Raw genomic sequence first — 20,699 nt, 5'->3', positions numbered from 1 at the left:
AATGATAAACCACCAACACATCACCTAAGGCAGTGGCAGCCGGTATGATGCGCTCCAGATGTTATAGACTGCATTTCCCATTAATTTCTGGCCATTGGCCATGCTTGCTACGGTTGATGGGAGTTCTAGTCCAAAACATCTGGAGGGCATACTACCTGATGTAAGGAACGCTTGATGAGCAAGTGGGCAATGGAAGCCAATACAGTGGTACCTCGGGTTAAGTACTTAATTCGTTCCAGAAGTCCGTTCGTAACCAGAAATTGTTCTTAACCGGAAGCACCACTTTAGCTAATGGGGCCTCCTGCTGCCACCGAGCCGCCGGAGCACGATTTCTGGTCTCACCCTGAAGCAAAGTTATTAACCTGAAGCACTATTTCTGGGTCAGCGGAGTCTGTAACCTGAAGCTTTTGTAACCTGAGGTACCACTGTAATAGAAGGCAAGTCAGTTTTCTAAACAATGGAGCCAGAGAATATTACAAGAAGAGCAATCTCTTCAAGCAACCTCTACAAGCCCAGAGGATAACATGATTGTTTCAAATCACTATGCTTAACGTTCTCCCAACACACCCCTAAGTTGATATTGGCTCTTGATTAAAAGCTTTTTAAAAATTTCCACACACCCAAGAACTTGGGAGAAGTTTTTTTTTAAGGCTGTTCAGTATTTACAAGATGCATGAAGGAAGATAGGATAGTACTGCTCATTCTTTAAAAATCCCTAGAGTTAGGATTCTTAGTGCTGCTTTAATGTTTCTAGGTGTTGGCTTTATGTTATTGTTTTCATCATAAATTCCCTTACAAAATGCTATGAAATGCAGGGTGCAACAGTGAAAGAACAATACACCCAAGGGACTAAGTCTGTAATCCTATGCCCTTATCTGACAACAAGTCCCACAGAACTCAGCAAGACTTACTTCCAGAGGACTGTAAGTCTATGTTTACTTCCTAGGTTATCAAAATGCGGATTGGTTATCCTTATCCAAATACTTATTAAACAGTGGAGGACACACATGAAAAGTAAACAGCAGTGTAACCATGAAACTACGCTCTTAAAAGCACAGGGCCTGTGTTTGTTCTCTCAGGTTGTGTAAGTGTGAATGTGGACATTCTACATTTTATAAAATATTTGCACTTTTATTGTTAGGTCTTTATACCTTGAAAAGTATACCCACTCAGGCTCCAGCCTTGCTTTTACCTCAGAATATTGGGAAAAAACCCCACAAAGCTATGCACATCCCAGATGAACACTGTAACAAATAAATCCTGTATATGACAAAGTGATAAGTAGCTACGAGATGAAGGTCAACAGTATGCTTTTTTGCTTTTTTTCAAACACCCTCGTCTCTTAACTCTCTGGACAGGTCAGATCCAAGTGTTATTTATTTATTGACGTTTTCCTATCCCCTCTAGGCTGGAGAACTTCACATAAGAAAAGCTTAAAACAACCACCCTTCACCCCATCCTCAACCTAGCTAGTTAACCTATCTGCCAGCTGTTCACCTAAACTAATCCATGATCCAAAACAAAGGTGTAATTCAGATCCTGGGATCACTGCCAGTGTCAGAATTTGGGCTTTCAAATTTCAGTGGGACCCTGTGTAATGCCAAAATTCAGCACCCAGTGCAGGTGAACCAGTCACACTCCCCTGAATCTGCCACTGTTACTGCCCCCCACCCCTTTCAACTGCAGGTCAGTGTTACAGTTTTGTCAACAGAAATCTTAGTAACTGATTAATGTTCCGAAAGGGGGGGTGGCAGGAGAAAATGATATCACAACCTGCTTTGAATTGCTTAATATTGATCCTGTGTGGTCTTTCTATTGCATTGCGTCCATTCAATTAGAAAAAAAACAGGAACCTTTATACTTACGGAGTAGTTCTGTAGCTATTGTCATTATAGATCTGTTGTACAGGAACTTCAGAAACCGGGTAACCCACAGAACTGGCAACTCGATCTGTATAGTCAGCTACAGGGGTAGGTATTGCTGGCTCCGGATTTATGTTCTTCACCTGGAAGGACATACATGTGTTAAGATAAACACGTAACACTGAACAGGATGCCGTCATCCCAGAGGAGAATACTTCTTTCGGCTTTCAATTGGCTGCATTTCAGATTCTAAAATGGCACAAAATGTGTATTTAAAGAAAGGATTAGACTCCACAGTAGAGGGCTGAGCCCACAATGCAGCACTAAAGAACAGGTTGCCTGCCAGCTCTCCCTGCCCAAAGAGGTTATAATAAGCAACTACACTCAAGGGAGAATTATGCATTTTTCAAATGCCAAAATTTCACACCAAACGAAGCCTGCCTCAAATGTGCATGTTGAGAATAAGGCTTTGTACAGATTCACTCTGGCTCCAGTGCGCTCCCGTTGCTGGTGTTTGAAACTGTGTACGCATGACATTAGCCACTATGAATATCTATCCTGTAGGGGTTTGAGAAATACTGCTGTTTAATGCCTCATACCAGCTTCCATCCAATTTACTAACTTAAACCACAGTTCAACAGCTGTTGTGTGTGTGCAGGCGACAGCTTCCTGAATAGGGGTTTAGGGGGTTGCTGCAGTGGGGAAACCAAAGAGGTAATGCGCATTCCTGTCCCTTCTTTGGTGCATACAGCAATGTGCAAGTGAGACTTGCAGAATGGGGTGCATAGTGATCATGTCTTCTTAGTCTGACCCACAGGTGAAGAGATCCGGGATGAGACACCTTTGTAGAAGTCATTCTCAACAGCCCCTCACACATGGGAACAAATGCTGAACTTGAATTCAACACCTCCCTATTATGTCTGCTCGTCAGCACAAGCATTTCTGCTTACTAGGACAAATGCTATTCCCTGCCCCTTGTGAACTGTTCTGAGGTTCTCCCAGAGCTGTTTGGGGGGCACCCGGGTGCCCAGGGGTAGGAAACGGGGGGAGACCCATTGTTCTAGCAGGACTCGTTGTACCGGTTCCTACTACCACAACTGTTTACTTGAATTGGACCTATTGCAGTGATTTTTGCATGCCTGTTGATGGAGCCTGAGAATTCCCAGTATCCCACACCAAGAACACCCGAGAGCTTCCCACTGGGGAATCCCCTTTCTTGACTCATCCGGAAAATACAGGCATTTAGTCACCTTCTCTGCTGTAGAACAACAGCAGGTGATGAAATGCACACATGGTAACATTAAGGTTCATTAAAAAAAATCAATATAAACAACTATCACACGAAAATGAAAAACAAACAAACAAACACAGCAGTCCAGGAATAACTCAGACATCAAAACATAACTGGCTAATTAAAAGCCTAAGCAAGCTTAAACACACAAACCAAGTCAGCCAGTAGAAAAAGCTTTCAAGGAGAGCCACAATTTCACCTGTAGGCAACAAGCTATCACCAAGGGAGCCAGGCAGCCCACTCTGGGAAACGCATTCCACAGAAAAGGCTCAGCTCTCTACACCCTCACTGACCTCACACAAAGCAGGCTGCCCAGAGCAGAATCCAAGTGCCTCCCCCTTGAGTGACTGGCTCTCTTATCAGCCAACTTCTCAGTTCAAAGAGCTTCCCATGAGGCGGCTCCGACCCCCAGGCATGCTGGCTGAAGGCAAGAGCCAGGATATCAATCCAGAGCCATCCAGGTCAGTTTCCATGCTGATGCATGAACAAATCACCCAGTCTCAGGAATGTTCAGCCCAAGGTGGCAGAATTTGTAAAAACAATTCTAACTATATGGCACCATGATATAAACACAGTGTGGGTGGGGGCAGCTGTGGCATCTTGCTAAATAATTCCAGTCGTGCCATTCTGAGGTGGGGCAGAAGTTACATATGGAGTGCACCACTCATATCAAGAGACACAGAACACACGTACTTCTCTTTTAAGGCATAAAACACCCGCTAGGCAGAAATTTCTCTGCATGAATTGGAGCAGCTCTGACCACAAGAGATTGATGGCTAAGTATTGGCAGGAGCCTTCTTCAGCTCAAAAGCTGCATTTCCTGTTGTCTAACTGGGGGGGGGGGGCTGCATGCCAAAAGTGGGGTGTGGCTACCCCACCCCCTGCTCACATATGCTTTTTTAAAAAGAGTGCTTTTAAAAGCTTTTAAAGTCACAAACCCCAAGCCGCTAACAACAATTAGCATGGAAAGGAAACCTTATTTCATGCCTACCTGCAAGCAGGGATTTTCTGGGATCACAGTTGGGGAATGAAGGGTTAACTCTCCTCCCAAGCTCTGCCTGGAGGGCGGGGGAGAGAAAGCCCCTCTCCTACATCACAATTAGGCTTCTGTTGTTTGGAAGTCTTTCAAGCCTAATTGCAGCACAGGGGGTCCTGGCTGGGGAAGGAAAGGTTTACAATGGCCACCCCAGGGGATAATTGTATATAAATGAAGGCTTTTTTCCCAAGCCTGATAGCTGGAGGGCAGGGGTGCAGCAAGAAGGGGATGCTTATGATGCAGATGAGGGGGACCCAGGGGCTACATCTGGCACACAGGCTGATATTTTCCACCCCTGAGTTACAGGGTTTTGTCAAATTCATACTGGCTTCAAAGCTGCATGGGACTGCAGTGATTTGCAGTTTAACCAATGGGGCAAAATATTCCCTGCCAGTATCTGGATACCACATTAGAAAGCACCAGGGTTCTAATCTCAACATTTTGTGAAACGGTGTGCATAGACATTTGTTCTGTGAATATACAGTCTAAACCTCCACTGCCTTGGGAGAAGAAAAGGCAAAGGAATAAACCTTACAGAAATCCGGAGCAGTCCCTAAGGTGGCGCCTTGTACGCCTCCTTCCAGTGACCCCTGCAGCCGAGCTGGTGCCAAATGCATAGGGAAGCGTAAGTCTGATGTTATTATGCTTTTATATTTGTTGGAATCTGCCCAGAGTGGCTATGGCAACCCAGTCAGATGGGTGAAGTACAAATAATAAAATTTGTTGTTGCTGCTCCTTTGGACCACATCAGCGAGGTCGAGAGAGGGGGGTCTTGTCATCTGAGCAGCCCAAGACCTCAATACACACTACCCAGGCTTGCACCCCAGGAAGGTCACTTCCATGCTACTAACAGAGCAGTTTGCCTTCACCCCTAGAGGTGCAATCCATTGTCTCTTGAGACAGAGGGATACCAACAACCACCCCATCCAAGAAGCTACTTTCACAAAGAACTACTTTCTTCTCAAATTCCATCTGATATTCAGTATTAGATATGGAGTGCTATGTGTCTTCACCTCACGATCTCTTTTGGGCAGAGGAAGGAGGGAGGGAAAGAGCAGTTTGACTGGTTTTTCAAACTTTACATGGATATTTGTTAAGAGTGTTTAAGGGGAAAGGTATTCCACCCCCCCCCCAAAAAAAATGGCATTCTTCCAGTTTGCTCTATGTAGAACTAATATGACAAAAAGCTTTTGGCTCCAAGTTCTCCAGAGGTTTAAAACTTCATACAGAGTTGCTGAAAGCCTACATCTCTTCACAGCCATAGCATAGCTTTGTTAGCTAAGTTTTCCAGAGCACAGAAGCAGCTACTTAAGAGGGAAAAGGAGGGGGAGAAGTGTGACATTCCAGATGAAATAATTTCATCTTTCCAAAACACAAACAGCGCTGGAGGACAGCTCATACTCATTTTAATTTATACTGAATTTCTTATTCTTTCTCTCTACCTTGGACACACCGTGTTAAAGGTGATTAATGCTGTTGGGTTTTTTTAAGGCATATGCAATAACAAAGCCAAAACAATGGCAATGCATAATGCAGGACACCAGGGGAAAGAAAAACAAAAACCAAGCTGGAAAAGGTGGTCTGCCTACAGTGGAAAGCCAACAGAGTAAGGACTAAGCGGATTACGCTGAGCAAGGAATTCCCCATTATGGCCATCATGACCAAGTAGACTAAGTGTGCTGGACAAAATCTGCTCCTTATCTCTCCCCTTGTGGGGCACAGGAGAGAGATGGGTAGAGTCACTCACTGGTCAATCACCTGACATCACAATGATGCCAGATTATGATTATTGGGACCTGCTATGCAGGGCTTGCGAAGAGCCTTATGCAGTCTTTTGAAACTTTACATTACTACCATCAGTTGATCTTCCTGCATGACTGAGTTCCCCACGAGGAAGAGAAAACTGCATTCTACTGAGTCAGACCAATGGTCCATCTAGCTCCATACTGTCTACACTGGCTGGCAGCCAGGGTTTCCAGGGGGTTCTCTCAGCCCTACCTGGAAATACCAGGGATTGAACCTGAGACTCTCTGAATGTAAGATGGGTGGCTCCACCATGGAGCTACAGCTCTTCCTTGGCTAATGTTTCTAGGAAAGAAGTTTTCACTTACTACTACCCAGTCATTGTATTCTTTTCAAACTTAATGTACTTTCCACACACAACAAACGAAAGATAGCTGTCCAATTAACATAACAACCCTTTTTCAAGGAATAGCTCCAGTAACCATTTAACCCTGAGAACTGGATTGGCACAAATTTCATCCTATTGACTTAAGCTCAAAGGAACTCACTTATTTAGTTTAGCTGGTTTGTTGACCCAGTGTGTACTACATGAGAATCAAACGATTTTAGAAAATTTTCAACTGCCTAAATTCACCTAAAGTGATTGTACATATTAGCTGGAAGCAGGATTCTTGTGGGGACTACAGCATAGAAGAAAAGAGAACGTGTAAATCATGGTAAACAAGACTATTTCGCTAAGTTATAAGAGCTGCAGCAAGTCATCCTCTTGTTTGGCATAACTGAAATACATGCAAGACCTCTAGCATGACCTCACTTTAAAGAGTGAAGCAGAACAGGCAGATACCAGAGTATGGTGGTTCGCATTATATTTAAAAGGGCACACCTAAAATATGAAGTCTGAATGCAAACACATGCATTATCCATGATTGGCTGCAACTCCCAGTTGAGTATATGCTTGGTTGTAAACCCAAGTTTGTCTATTTACTGTGTAAAGTAAGCCTGAGGACATATATAATGGTTGTGGTAAGACACCGAGGCACTGAATAATCAACTCCGGAAGTCCTGCTGTTCCCATCAATTCAATAAATATACAAGACAAACTATGGTTTAGCAATGCAGGAATGAAGCCTGTATTTACATATATGTTCACACCTCTCCCTGACACTTCCTGAGTTATGGCAAATATAGTTTGCTGTTAAATATGCAAAAGCAAATCATGTTTGGCTGCAATCCTGAAAGTAACTTATTAAGTGGAACATGGAAAAAAGGGGAGGGTGCATGCAAGCCTGAGGCTTGCTCATGCAACGCAAAACCATGGTTTGTCATTACAGAAACTGGCCCAGTATTGGTGGAGTTACTGCACATGGTACATCCTACACAGAGGAATGTTATGGAAGTCCCGGGAAGCTTGGTACCCTCATTTCCCCTGCACATCTAGTTTATAATTATTGCCAAAATTAGGTCAAAATCAGCATATGCCAAAGTAAAAGGAAGATTATCGGTTTTCTGACATGTGGATGTATCAAACACTCATCCATGTATCTCAGAAACGTAATCATGTATTTCATTTTAGGTTGATATATTGTACAGTGGTAAGGGACACGGGTGGCCACTGAGCCTCTTGGGCTTGCCGATCAGAAGGTCAGCGGTTCAAATCCCCACCACGGAGTGAGCTCCCGTTGCTCGGTCCCAGCTCCTGCCAACCTAGCAGTTCAAAATCATGCCAAAAACTGCAAGTAGATAAATAGGTACCGCTCCAGCGGGAAGGTAAATGGTGTTTCCATGCACTGCTCTGGTTTTGGTGTTCCGTTGCACCAGAAGTGGCTTAGTCATGCTGGCCACATGACCCGGAAAAATTGTCTGTGGACAAACGCCGGCTCCCTCGGCCTGTAAAGCAAGATGAGTGCCGCAACCCCAGAGTCATCTGCAACTGGACTTAACTGTCAGGGGTCCTTTACCTTTACCGTGGTACCTTGGATCCTGAACACCCTGGAACTCAGACGTTTTGCCTCCTAAACACCGCAAACCCGGAAGTGATTGTTCCGGTTTGTGAATGTTCTTTCGGAACCCGAACATCTGACAGGGCTTCCATGGCTTCTGATTGGCTGCAGGAGCTTCCTGCAGCCAATGAGAAGCTGCGATTTGGTTTTGGAAGTCGAACGGACCTCCGGAACGGATTCTGTTCAACTTCCAAGGTACGACTACATTACAAAGTGTGAAGAGGAAGACTTTTTAAACACCCCACCCCGCCACAAAATGAGAGAATGCTACAACTGTTTCTAATTACCATTTGAAGTATGGTGATAGAAGAGTGTTTTTATGTGCACTCTAAAAGCTGTGACAGCCCACCTAACCTGGCTTTACAACTTGGGTATACAAAGCGCTAGATAAGCCATTGAATATACTACTCGACAACAGTAACTATGACAGATTTTAATAGTTTTTGGAGATGGCTAAGCTCTTGTCTCCAGATGCTGCTGAACTCCCCCATTCCTTTTCACTTGTAATTATGACTGCGGCTGATGTGAGTTTTACTTGAGCAATATCTAGAGGACCACAAGTCAGCCACACCAGGTTAAGCATGAATGAGCAGTGTTGCTAATACATTACTCTCTTAAGTCATGGTTGACCTTGACCATTTCCAGGACATCTAAAAGGCAATATACATCCAATCCCACTACTTTCTGCTTGATCTATTAATAACTCTGGTCAGCCACAGTTCTAGGCTGTAACAAGTTGCAGAGCTTGGAACATGCAGTATAAAAGGCTCCATGAGTATTTAGTACTTTATCTGGATAATTCTAAATTGGTCACTGTGGATTTCCTGGGTGCACCTGAACAAAGTGTCATTAAAAAAAAAAAAATCAGTTACATATAAGTGAACCTCAGAACTCCCCCGGCATTAAAACAGAAGAGATTTCCTCTAAAGTGTTAATGTAGTTCTTCACAAAAAGCCACCTCAAATATCAGAAGTTAGTCATAATTTTCTGCTTGGGATATCTGATCTCTGGTAAATACAAAAAGCTACAGGTACTGTATAGTTATTCACTGGGATTTGTTATGTGGCTCAGGTGTTTTTTTTTTCACCCGCACTTCTCCTGGCAGAGTGAAACATGAGTAAACAAGTTCATTAGCTAGTAAAGAACACGCCCCGAAACTGTCTCACCGAAACATTTGCTTCATATCATGTAAGGCACTATATGAAGCAGTCAGTCCCTTTACACTGGCCTGATGGATAAAGGGCAAACGAAGTCCGTGTCATGTGCAAGTCATAAAATATCAAAGTGCACAGTGAATACTGTACTCATAAAAGAGCAAGGATTAAACTGAGTCATTTTCCTAGTTAATTAAGCACCTCCAGCATAAGGAGGTGAGTTGCTTTTTATATTACAGTGCAGGTATTTTAAATGCTCAGCCTTGCATTTATAACATTTGCATCGTTATCTCAAATGTTGTACTACCACCTCTCAAATTACCTGAAGTTACATTGAAAATTCTTAGTATTTATATTCCAAAAGAGCATTTAGACTTTGTAAACAGCACCAGCAAAACACAATCCAAGGGCCAATTCTTGACTGTATATGACCTGGGATATTTTTCTCTGCCCAGAACACACCACACCCGTAGTGAACAACTCATTTAGCTTGTTCATTCTGAGTGCAAACTGCAATTTTACATGCTGCAAACCTGGAGAAAACCTATCCAGCACAAGCGTTGTGGAACAAAGAGATAAAAATGGGTTGTCTTCCCTAGACTCCTATCAAGAATGAACCCTGCTGCCTCAAGAAATAATACTTAGGAGGTGGGTTTAAAAAAAACACAACTTCATATAATCACTAAACTTAATGATTCTTCAGAATTGTAGTCACTAATGCACGTATATAATCTTTAATGCAGGCTCACAATTATTGAAGACAAAAATTTCAAAATAAAATATTAAAACATAACTTACCCATTCTTCTACATTGGGAGCCTCTTCAAAACTTTTTACGTGGTCCCACAGGATATTCACTTTGCCATAGTAATTCATTTTACTTCGGGTTCTTGCTGCAAAGAATATTATTATGGCAAAAGCTACAACAAGGAGGAAGGCCAATACAATGGCAATAGCCTAGGAAAGGAACAGATCAATAGGAGTTTTAAAATGCAACAAATCAGAACAAAGATAAGTCTTAAATTCGACTATCTATCCCTTTCAAAACTACAAGTAACAATGAGACAGAAACACATTGGTCTTAAGCAACTTACTCTTTTAGCCATGGTTACTTAACTGCACTTAACAGAATCGTTAAAATGGTGGCCCACCTCACAAGATTGTTGCAAAAACTGATTATGACAGGACTTGGTATGCAAAGTGCAGCGTAAATTACTTGGAATCTCAATGCAGGCAGAAATTCCTTACACTTATTTAGGCAAGCCATTCCTCAAACTTGATACACTCTTTATCCAGAAACTCAGGCTTTCATAGGATTAAGAAAGGAATAATGAAAGGTAAAGGATAATTTAGAGATACCCGCCTTTCTAACAGTCTGTTTTTTTAAAAAAAAAAGAAGAAAAGAAATGCTTAGCTCAATTAGATGAACCTAGTGCTTAAAAATAAGGTGTCCTAGGGCAACCTCATTAACTGAGAAGTATGAATCCGCACCTGCCTGCGCTTTACTGGCAAAATTCACAGTATATGAATACATGTGATCTTTTTTTAAAGTCTTTTTTGTGCTCAGGCAAGGTTCCCAATTATCAACAGCAATGCAAGAAACCAGTTGCAGATAGCAGGGTGGAGCAGAGGCAGTGGGAGGGGCAAAGTGGCAGCACCAGTGGAGCCACAGAAGTGTTCCTGCTGGTGTGTTTGCACCGTGCTAACATCGCTGCTGCTGTACCCCTCCCAATTCTTCCTCCTGGCAAGCAGCAGTGACTTGTCTGCTATTGCAAGAAACAATTCTCAAATATTTGGGGGGAGGTCATCCGACATAAGCTCATACTTTGATTGGTTGGCTCCTGTTCTGCCAGTTCTGAACTAGCTCCCCATGACAGGGGACCATCTTCATTTCAGCCTTCAGTCTACTTTTGTGTACCATAGGGCAGAAAAGAAACAAAGAGCCATTTCCTTCACATTCACATCTGCAAAATTTTCTTAATTGGAAGGCAAGGCTCAGCAGAACTTTCTTGTGAGAAAAAATGTTTTAAGATCAGGCTGTTGCCGGCGGGGGGGGGGGGAGAGGGATTTGAGCATAGTTTTTCATGCTTAGCCTTTAACTTCCTTGAGCAGAAGCAAACAATTGCATTCTTGCAATCAAAAAAATATGATTGCAGCTATTTAGCATCCCCATACTTTCATTTCAAATTATTTTTATTAATCCCCTTGAGATTTTTGCAAAAATCCTAGGTGGTGACCGATTGATTTTTTTAAACAAACAAACAAATGGAGAATTGAAACTTGTCCAAGACCATTCAATATGTCTTCAGAGTTGAATTACTGTCCATGAACATAATTGCCCAAGACAGCTAGCACAGGTTATTCAATTAAGGATCAACATAGACAAACCCATAAAAGGAACAGCTAAAAGGATTAGCAGGGTTTGTAGGCTCCAGCTGCTTCCTAACAAGTGTTTCAATAATTCAAGTAGAGCTTAAACCAGGATACATAGATCTGAACTCAAGATTTAGAGGTGCAATGTGACTCCAGTAAATGAACCCAGTCAAGCCATGTTGAAACCCTGAATCTACATAGGATAGCCCCTACTCACTAGGTCTAGGCCTCCAATTAATCATCTGGATCCTCTCTAGAGCAGTATAGACAGTATTAAAAAAGAGAGAACAATCACATTCTTGCAAAACCTGTCCAAGGTTAGCTAAATAACCACCAGTATAAGCTAATCAATAATAGCTCAATTACAAAACTAGTTTTAGCATCATTATTCAGCACACCATTTGATTCAGGACTGAAATACAACTAGTATTTTGCATTTTGAATTTCTTAATTGTCGCATCTACATACCTCCTGAGGTTCCACCACACAGTAGTGATACAAGTACTGATTCACAAAGACTCCAGTGTTCGTAGGAGAGTAAAAGGAGCTGCACATGGCATAAATCTGATTGTAGTACATCGATCCAGAAGCTTGTGCAGTTGGGTTCACTGCTAGTGTATATACAATGGCCGCAATAAATATCAAAAAGAGGAAGATGGAGCTTCCTATTATTAGGAGGAGGTAATACAGCCTTGACCTGGCTATGCTAGTCTTGGTAACGCCCGATATAAAAACCACTAATCCAGCAATAAAGCAAAAAGCTGCCATTGCAATGATGAAGCCTTTTGCTCCTCGTGGATCAATATAATTTCCTCCATAGCCATAGCCATAAGAACTTCCAAAGCCACCAAAGGAGCTACCAAAACCGTAGCTAGATCCCATGCCATAGCCATAGCCAGTTCCCATACCAGTTCCCAGACCAGTTCCCAGGCCAGTTCCATACATATCCATGTCCCAAGCCAACGTGGATGCAACACATGCAAAGATGCCAATGGACATCACTATTATGAGAACAGACATGATCTTGATTATTCCTGGAGGGGAGGACCATCTGTAGAAGTGTTGAACTTCCTCTTCCGGATAGTAGGAATATGCAGGCTGAGAGTACATTGGCTGAGAATGGAATTCACCACCATATGCATTATTGCTTGGTACATAGTGTGAAGGTTTGCTGCAAAAATAAAAAAATATATAAAAAACACGCCTTGTTATGAACCGCTATTAAAATATGAAATATTAATTTCCCTAGATACATCTGAAAACCATTTAATTACTGTCCTTTATAACAGCATACAGTATTATTATTATTATTATTATTATTATTATTATTATTATATTTATACCTTGCCCATCTGGCTGGGTTACCCAGCCACTCTGGGTAGCTTCCAACACACACGTCAAACATAAATAGTAACATAAATAGTAAATAGTAATAAAACACCAAACATAAATAGTAACAATCAGATCTTATATACAAAGTCACAAAAAGTTGTTTAAAATAAACAACTTATACCAAATAAAGTAGTATGCAATAATGCATTAGAATCCAATAGTAAACACTAAAATTAAACATAATAAAACTGTTTACACTTATCAATTACAATAAAGAATTACATCTGCCATGTTTAAAATACACATTATATGGTCTGAATGTATTCTGTACAGTGTTTCACAAACTTTGACTGGCCTTAGTAGTCAATCCAAAATTTGTTGTCAGAATCCTACCCCTGGAAGACGGGGTCCTTGTCTGACACTACACTCAATATCTGGGAAGCAAGAGCCTGCACAAGGGTTGGCATCCATCTCCCATTCCAGCTGCATGTTCAAAGGATTCTGCAGAGGGTGAGTCTGACCCACTTTCTAAAACCTTACATAACTTAGTTGTGCTCAGCCATAAGCTGCTCCTGCTTGGCTAGCCAAAACTGACTGGGGTGGGGTGGGGTAGGGGCTGTATGTGTGTACACATGAACCTTGCAGTAAACAGTGGTGGTGGCTCCTTGCATACTGGGCACTTTCTAAATGCTGGAAAAGGAGCAGGAAGAGATGAACATCTCTGATGGGGCACAACACCATTCAGATCACCCCCTACCCTGCTTCTGAGCTTATGGGGAGTGGGCCCCTGCTGCACCTTCCCCTCCCCTCCACCCACACAGCTCTGTAGCTTTCATTTCAGCAACCTCTCCCACCTCTTGGAATCAAACTTCCTTCTCCCTCTCCAGCACACCTCTTGGCCCTTGCTGCTGTCTGTTCCACAGAACAGATGTTCACCATCTCCCTATAAGTGGCATGGGCTGGAGGGCAACAGGAGTTCCCATGCTGGGCACTCCATAGTGCTGCGAAGTGGGGCACTTGCACACTCAGCCCTGATTAGTGCTGAGCAGAAAGAGTTGGGAGCACACAGCTGGAGAGCTGCTTGCAGAAGGGTAGAGTCCTCCACATGCCATGGATGGATTTTCTGCCTGTTGGTTTTACATTTGAGCACATGTAACTGAATGCAAAGTACGACAAGTGGCATTTTTCTGCCCATAATAAGACTACAAGTGGGTTGTGGGGCAGAGGAAAGAGATTTCCCCTCCCACATTTATGAACACAGGTATGGGTGCAATAAACTCTTTCAGGTAAGCCAGATTTATTGCATATTGTATGTGTGAGTGAGTTAAAAACCCCAAAATGTATTTTATTTCATACAAGTTATATACCGCTTGAATGCAAAATGCCTCCAAGTGGTTGGGAAATGAGAAAGCACTGTCCCTTTCCTACTGTATTTTAAAAATGAAAGCAACCTCTAAAATGCCACAAGACAATTTTATAATTGACATGGCGTGAGTTTTGTATCTTGTGACAACGTTCACCTGCATTAGCTTAAAAAATACTGAAAAGCCATTTATACTGAATTTTCTAACATCTCCTATTCTTTAACACTACTGCAGAGAGAGAAACAACCACAAAAGCACCTTCTATGATTGTAATATAGCAGTTTATAAGAAAATTACAATCTTTCAGAATTTTATAAAAACCTGTTATAAAAAAATCTGTCCCACAGATCATCCCATTGTCATCTCTGTAGCAAGTGAAAATCAATTACCATATTTGCTCAAATGTAACGTGCACCTTTTTTGGACAAATTACATCGCAAAAATTAGGGTGCAGATTAGATTCACTGGTGCATTAGATTCACATAAATACGGTAATAGGTAGGGTGGTATTGGGAAGGAAGCTGGATGCTTTCTAAAAGAAGCATACATCTTCAGCCATAATGCCAATGTGACGTTCCTTCTGTATTTAAGTTTATGAGAGGCAAAGCCCACAGGTTGGAATGACCTGTAGGAACAAGCATGCCCATAGGAATGCCATCACAGGCTTAATGATGTCATGGCACTGGATTGAGAAAAGCATCACATTACCAAACTATAGTAGCTGAAGACTGGTCAAGCACATTTTCCAAACCAATCCTGTCCACTAACATAGAAACAGGATTTGATGAATCTTCCCAGTCACTCATGTGGGCAAGAAAACAAAGGCCTCTGTGGACCACCCCTTCCTGACCAAGTGCAGTCCAGGTGTTTTGGAAACCCATCAGCCCCAGTAAACACTCAAGGTTCCCCAGATTGTGGGAGGCTGACACATGCTATCACAATCGGCACAGAAAAACCATCCTTCCCCCATGAACGTCCTCTCTGTCAGCAAGTAAATTGTACTTTTGCCAGTCATTTCCAATGCAACATTCCAGTCAGTAGGAAAGTACAGTCAAACCTCCAGCTCACAAGGCTGGAAAGCAGACAATTCTTTGCACATTATTAAATATTCAGTTATTCAGTAAATATCTCCTGCCAGAAAACATACACGTTTTTAAACACAAAAAGTGCAGGTGTTGAAACCTTCACCAGTCGCAATATGCAGAAACAGCAAAGATCGACAATACTGTTATCACATTAAGCAGTGACTCCTTGACCTTAAGCACCTTACATGGAGACAAGTCTTACCAGATTCAAACACAGAATTTATTTCCACCTTATGGTCACAATTCCTAGGTACTGTGGGCTAACAGATCTGCACAGATTATATTTGCATTCCAGCAGCCTTCTACCAAACTTAAGCTGTGTTTTAAGAAGAGGGATGATTGGATAAGCCAATCTGAAGACGATGGGCTAGATGCATTCTGTAGCTAGAGTGTACTACTTTTTTTTTTAAGCCACTCAGTTGCATGACATAATGGTTAGAATGTTGAACTATGACCTGGGAGACCAGGGTTCAAATCGCCATTCAGCCATGCAGCTCACTGGGTGACCTTGGGCCAGTTACCATCTCTTAGCCTAACCTACTTCACAGCATTGTTGTGAGGAGGAAATGGAAAGGAAGAGAACCATGCACACCACCTTGAGCTCCTTGGAAGATAAAGGTGGTATGTAAATGTGATAAATAAAAGGTGGTATGTAAATGTGATAAAAAAAAAAAATACGGACTCAGTTTCAGCAAGACTTGAGTTTGCTATGAAATCCACAAACCTGCTTGCTAAGGAAACTTATTTTCACCATCAATCAGCTAACCTCTCCCACCATTGTATTGTCACAACCATTTTGAAATCTCTCCATATATACAGTGGATTTAACAATGCTCTCTCTATTCTAAGGCTGTACAATTTATAGCAGGGGCAGGATAGTCTACCCCCCTTATGCCCTTGATTCTCAATAGGAAGTGTACGTCCACACACACAGAGTACCTATGTTGAGCTTTAAATTGGTGTCTGCTTTATGGTTACAACCATTATATAATTTAATTTTCAAAATATGCATTGTTTTAGTGACAAAGTAGCTAGCATAAACTGCATCTACTGTTTATACAATTAATGTTGGGAGCTGCCAGAATTCTTATCTTTAACAGTGTACACTAGTTATCAACAATAATTTGAACTAGCACGGAGAAAAGAAAAACAGATATTTACAATTCATCGGGTCGATAAGGCGGCGGACTTTCAAATGGCCTCGATGACATAGTGGACGCTCTGGACTGTTTAGCTGTAAGAATTTAAATCTATAATAAGAAATGGGGGAAAAAGAAACTCAACTTAGAATATTAAGTCAACCATAACCAAACCATCAATAGTTATACACACCAATATGGAGTGGTAAGTTTCTAAATTACAATAACAAGACAACTCTTTTCAGCAAAGTAGATGTAGACAGCAGAGACTGAATGATTTATGTTCTATAAGGGGTCGCCACATTTTTTGACCCGCAGGCACATTTACAAATCGGTTAAACCATCACAGGCACACAAACACACCCCATAACAAACCATGCTCTGCAACCAGTTATATCAGCTACAATGCTTCCTTAAAGCCTAATTTCAGCAGCATGAGGGGACTTTGAGGACACACACGCACATGCAAGTACCATCCCTGTTTACCATGTATGATACAGGGGCAACTATTTATGTTCCATCTAAATTTACAGGAAATCCCAAGTGTGTTTACAAGGAAGTATGTTTTACTTGGTAAATGGTCTTGCACCTATATAAGTATGCACAGGACTGCAGCTTATGGATACAATATAAACTGAAGCACCCCCTCTCCAATTCTCATAATTAACTTCCTCATTCATTCCTTTTAATATAATTAAATTGATTCCATCTATTGAAAATAGATCTCTTCAATCCAATTCAAACTTTTAAAGATACATCCTTTTATCTTTCTCCCAGACAGCAGCTCCCTTGTTCATTTTAGGTGAGATGGCAGATCTACACATACGCTCAATGGCAGTGTTTTCATGTAATGTTAAGGTATGGTGCATGGTTGGTTTAAACCATACTGTTCATGAGTTGCAGGCTTGTCCATACAGATGCACTTCCATTTCACAACCCACTCTGGCCAGCTGTGACAACAAACCACAAGCTTTGTCTTACCCTGAATTTTGAACCAGAGATTCTTGTTTGCTTCTCTCTAAATTCACCATGATGTTATCATGGTTTGTTTGGGAAAAACAACCGACAGAGTACTGGTTCAGACGTCATGCTAGCCCAAGGCTTGTGGTTTGTAAGTTGTTGCTCATGTCTGGACAAAGAGGGGAATGTAAAGAAAGCACTCAAGTTGTGGGCACTTCCAAGCTATTTGCATATTATGGTTAAAAAACAAACCACACACTTTATATGTTTTATGTGATGGATCAGGGGCATTTCACGCAGGGGCATTTGTGTTCTCTATATAATGCCACACTGCACGCCAGTATTTCTTTTTAGCATTCCACATTGCTATATTATAAATGTAGGACCGAGCTCTCTTCAGTTTTTAAACATGAACATTTGCAAACATGATCTATGCTCATATCATCCCTACATTTCATGATTTACGCTACAATCCAAAACACACTTCCCAGGGAGCAGGTTCCATTGAACTAAATGGGATTAATTTCTGAACAAACCTATTCCAGGACGCTGGAAAGTCCAACAAACACAAAATCACACTTGGCTTAACAAACATACATACAAAGCAAGGGAAGCAGATCCACCTGCTGTGTGTTCTGGCTATCGATCTACGCAACTTGAAAAATGTGGTATAGATACATATTACTATAATATTCCACCTAATTGCAGTCCCACATTCTGAAGCAATCGCCCTCTTAATTTAGGAATGTACTGGAAACCAACATGCAAGAATGAGAAAACCCCCTTTTAAAAATATAATGTATTCATTTTGTTAACTAAAACTGTGTCATGTCTTTGCACAAAATTGGAAAAACTTCAACCAGATCTCAACACTGACAATGCTTACAATTTCAACCCATTCTACCAGCCTGCACTTACACATGCTATTATTTAATTATGTGACAAGTCTATGTGAAACCAGTTTCCAAGCATTTGACTGATCAGAGTCCACCCTTGGCCAAGACGTCAAACTTATCCAACCTCCCAGTGCATTGTTCAGAACGTGCAATTCTTGATGACGCACTTGCAGGAGTCCTCTAACTTACCAGTGTCCTAGTTCTCTGCTTGGCATACAGAACCAGTAGCCTTTAACATGAACCCATCTACTGTATAGCGAAAACCAATTAAAGCATGTTCTTCAACATAACAAACTCGCAGCACAACCCTACAGACATTTGCAAAGAAGCAAGACCCATTGGATTCATAGGAATTTACACTTAAGTAAAAGTGTGCATAGAATTACAGCCTTAGGAAATGAGAGAACAGAAAAGTCAAACAATTAAAGAAAATCATTTATGCCCTCAGGCCACCTATTTAAAAAGATGCCCTCACTGTCGAGATAAAACTGAATTGGAGCAGAGAACAAGGAAATAGCAGGGGGGGAAGAGTGGATTTTAATGTGCTTTAACCAGTGTAAAATTCCATATTAATTCCTGCAGATTAACAGTAATCCTAACCATGTCTACTCAGAAATCCTATTGAAATCAACAGGTAAATTACTCCCAGATAAGTGAGATTAGGCTTTGAATTTAGAATACAGTATAAAAGTTTGCCACCTAGGGCTCTAAAGACCTGCCAGACTCACTGCCTTGTTTACAACCACACTTTCAAGAAACACGGCTCAGAGTGAAAGCAAGCTAATTCCTAAATGATAGACAAAAGAACAAACAAGAATTCGTAAGGATCAGGGAGGCTTAAGCACCTGGTCGATGAGCAGTGCTCATTTAAAACTGGACGTGTCTTTGAGCGAATCATATTAGACCAACAACATTCATGCCACTTAACCAAAATAAAGTTCAGGGTCGCTAAATTAATATATTTCGATAACGACCGCAGACTTTGCATGAGAACGACGAAGAGGCAGCTGCGGCAAGAAATTAAATCTCAGTTATATGGAGGAAAATTAAATCTCAGCCACCTGGAGGAATGAATCGCAAATGAGTGTCCTGTAAAGTTTTAAGTTTCGGATAAGCGTCCTGTAAAGTTTTAAGGGGGAAGTGGAGCGGGGGGGGGGACTAGAGAAGTATGGCTGTCTTCCCCCTTTCTTCCCCACCCACCACAAAATAAAGCTCCCTCACAATAGCCAACTCCAGGTAACCTGAAAGAGCTGGCTCCATCCAGAGCGATTTGGGTTAGCCTCACAATCTCAGCCCACGCAGCTAGGCTGAAGGGCTTAAGCCCTGGCTTGGGACTCGCAAGCATAAACGAGATATCCCACCTGAAATCACTACTAAGCCTGAGCAAAGTCATTCAGAGTATAGTTTTCCCACCCCCCTCTTGAAAAAGTCTACACCTATCACGTTTTGGACTCACCCAAACAGCTCCCCGCCAAAGAAAAGCGCACCTTGGCTCGCCGATGAACTGCAACCTGCTGCGCGCACGCTCTCCCCTCAAGAACTCGCATCTCTTCCTCCAACTCCGCCTCCTCCTCCTTCTCCCCGCAGCCAAGAGCGAGCGGAGGGAGTGCCACACCCGAGCGGAGCATGCGCAGTGCCGGCACACCTGGGGGGGTTGAAAGGGAGGGGGCGGGGTGAGGAGTTCCCCGCTCCCTCGAAACCAGCCAAGCTCGCTCGGAACTGAGCGGCTCGGAATGCGCGCACGGCGCAACCCCATTGGCCCAGCGCCTTCCCTCTCCTAGCCCGGGGGCGGGGCCGTAATGGGGCCCCGGAATGGCCAAGGGAGTAGGAGAGCGGGAATGCCGCGCGCGGGGATGTGACCTCTTCACCTGATACTCACCTGCCGGCGGCAAACAGGTTGTTCCTGCAAGCGCTTGGAGGGGAGAGAGCGCATTTAAAGGGACAAGGCTCCGTCGGGAAGAAGAGGAGCTCCGCTCTCGGCGTCTTGTTCGGGATGCCGGGACGAGACTGGCACACAAAAAGTGCCTCGACGCGCTTACCCAGGTGGGGTGAACTTCGCCGAGGCTGCCGCGTCATCCTGGAGTCCTTGAAACCAGGTGTTCTTGCGAGGAATCGCTCACATACCTGAGAGAGGGGGTGGGGGGACGGAGGGAGGGAGAGAGGTGGTTCTTTCCCTCACTCAGGTGTTGGGTAATTGTCCTGACTCTCTTAAATTCGGAGTTGTTCCATGATGGTCAAATAGAAACATGTCCACGAAACACCAAACAAAACATGTCCACAAAAAAGACAATTTAAACAACTGTCATTTAAAGAAACTAAGACGTTTAGAACAATAGGAGCCAACTCGTAGGGACCCAGGGGCCCACCCATAAAATATTTGAGGGGGTCTGCCTGTCCTCCCCCCCCCCCCAGTTAATGAGCATTGTCATTCAAATGTGTGCATCTTGTGATTGATTATGCGAGA

The 20,699-nt window shown here is 42.5% G+C and overlaps 1 protein-coding gene across 3 annotated transcripts in view; it reads right to left on the bottom strand.

The window, feature by feature from the left end:
- Nucleotides 1-20,135, bottom strand: part of OCLN (occludin) — a 30,156-nt gene extending 10,021 nt beyond the window's left edge. The window contains exons 1-5 of one of the 3 annotated variants that reach the window (XM_083404102.1): nucleotides 20,115-20,135; nucleotides 16,402-16,490; nucleotides 11,928-12,630; nucleotides 9,885-10,043; nucleotides 1,866-2,005 (exon numbers count right to left, since the gene is read on the bottom strand). In XM_083404102.1, coding sequence (XP_083260228.1) covers nucleotides 1,866-2,005; nucleotides 9,885-10,043; nucleotides 11,928-12,630; nucleotides 16,402-16,451 — 1,052 coding nt within the window. In that variant the 5' untranslated portion in view covers nucleotides 16,452-16,490; nucleotides 20,115-20,135. Of the gene's footprint in view, nucleotides 1-1,865; nucleotides 2,006-9,884; nucleotides 10,044-11,927; nucleotides 12,631-16,401; nucleotides 16,491-19,691; nucleotides 19,878-20,114 lie in introns of those variants that run through there. The other 2 variants (XM_083404100.1, XM_083404101.1) reach the window with 2 other exon arrangements.
- Nucleotides 20,136-20,699: the final 564 nt, after the last annotated feature.

The sequence above is a fragment of the Podarcis tiliguerta genome (genome assembly GCF_965153285.1).
Source record: "Podarcis tiliguerta genome assembly, chromosome: 11".
Classification (NCBI taxonomy): Eukaryota; Metazoa; Chordata; class Lepidosauria; order Squamata; family Lacertidae; genus Podarcis; species Podarcis tiliguerta.
Note: the sequence above shows the minus strand (reverse complement) of the source record. Positions and strands in the feature narration are given on the sequence as shown.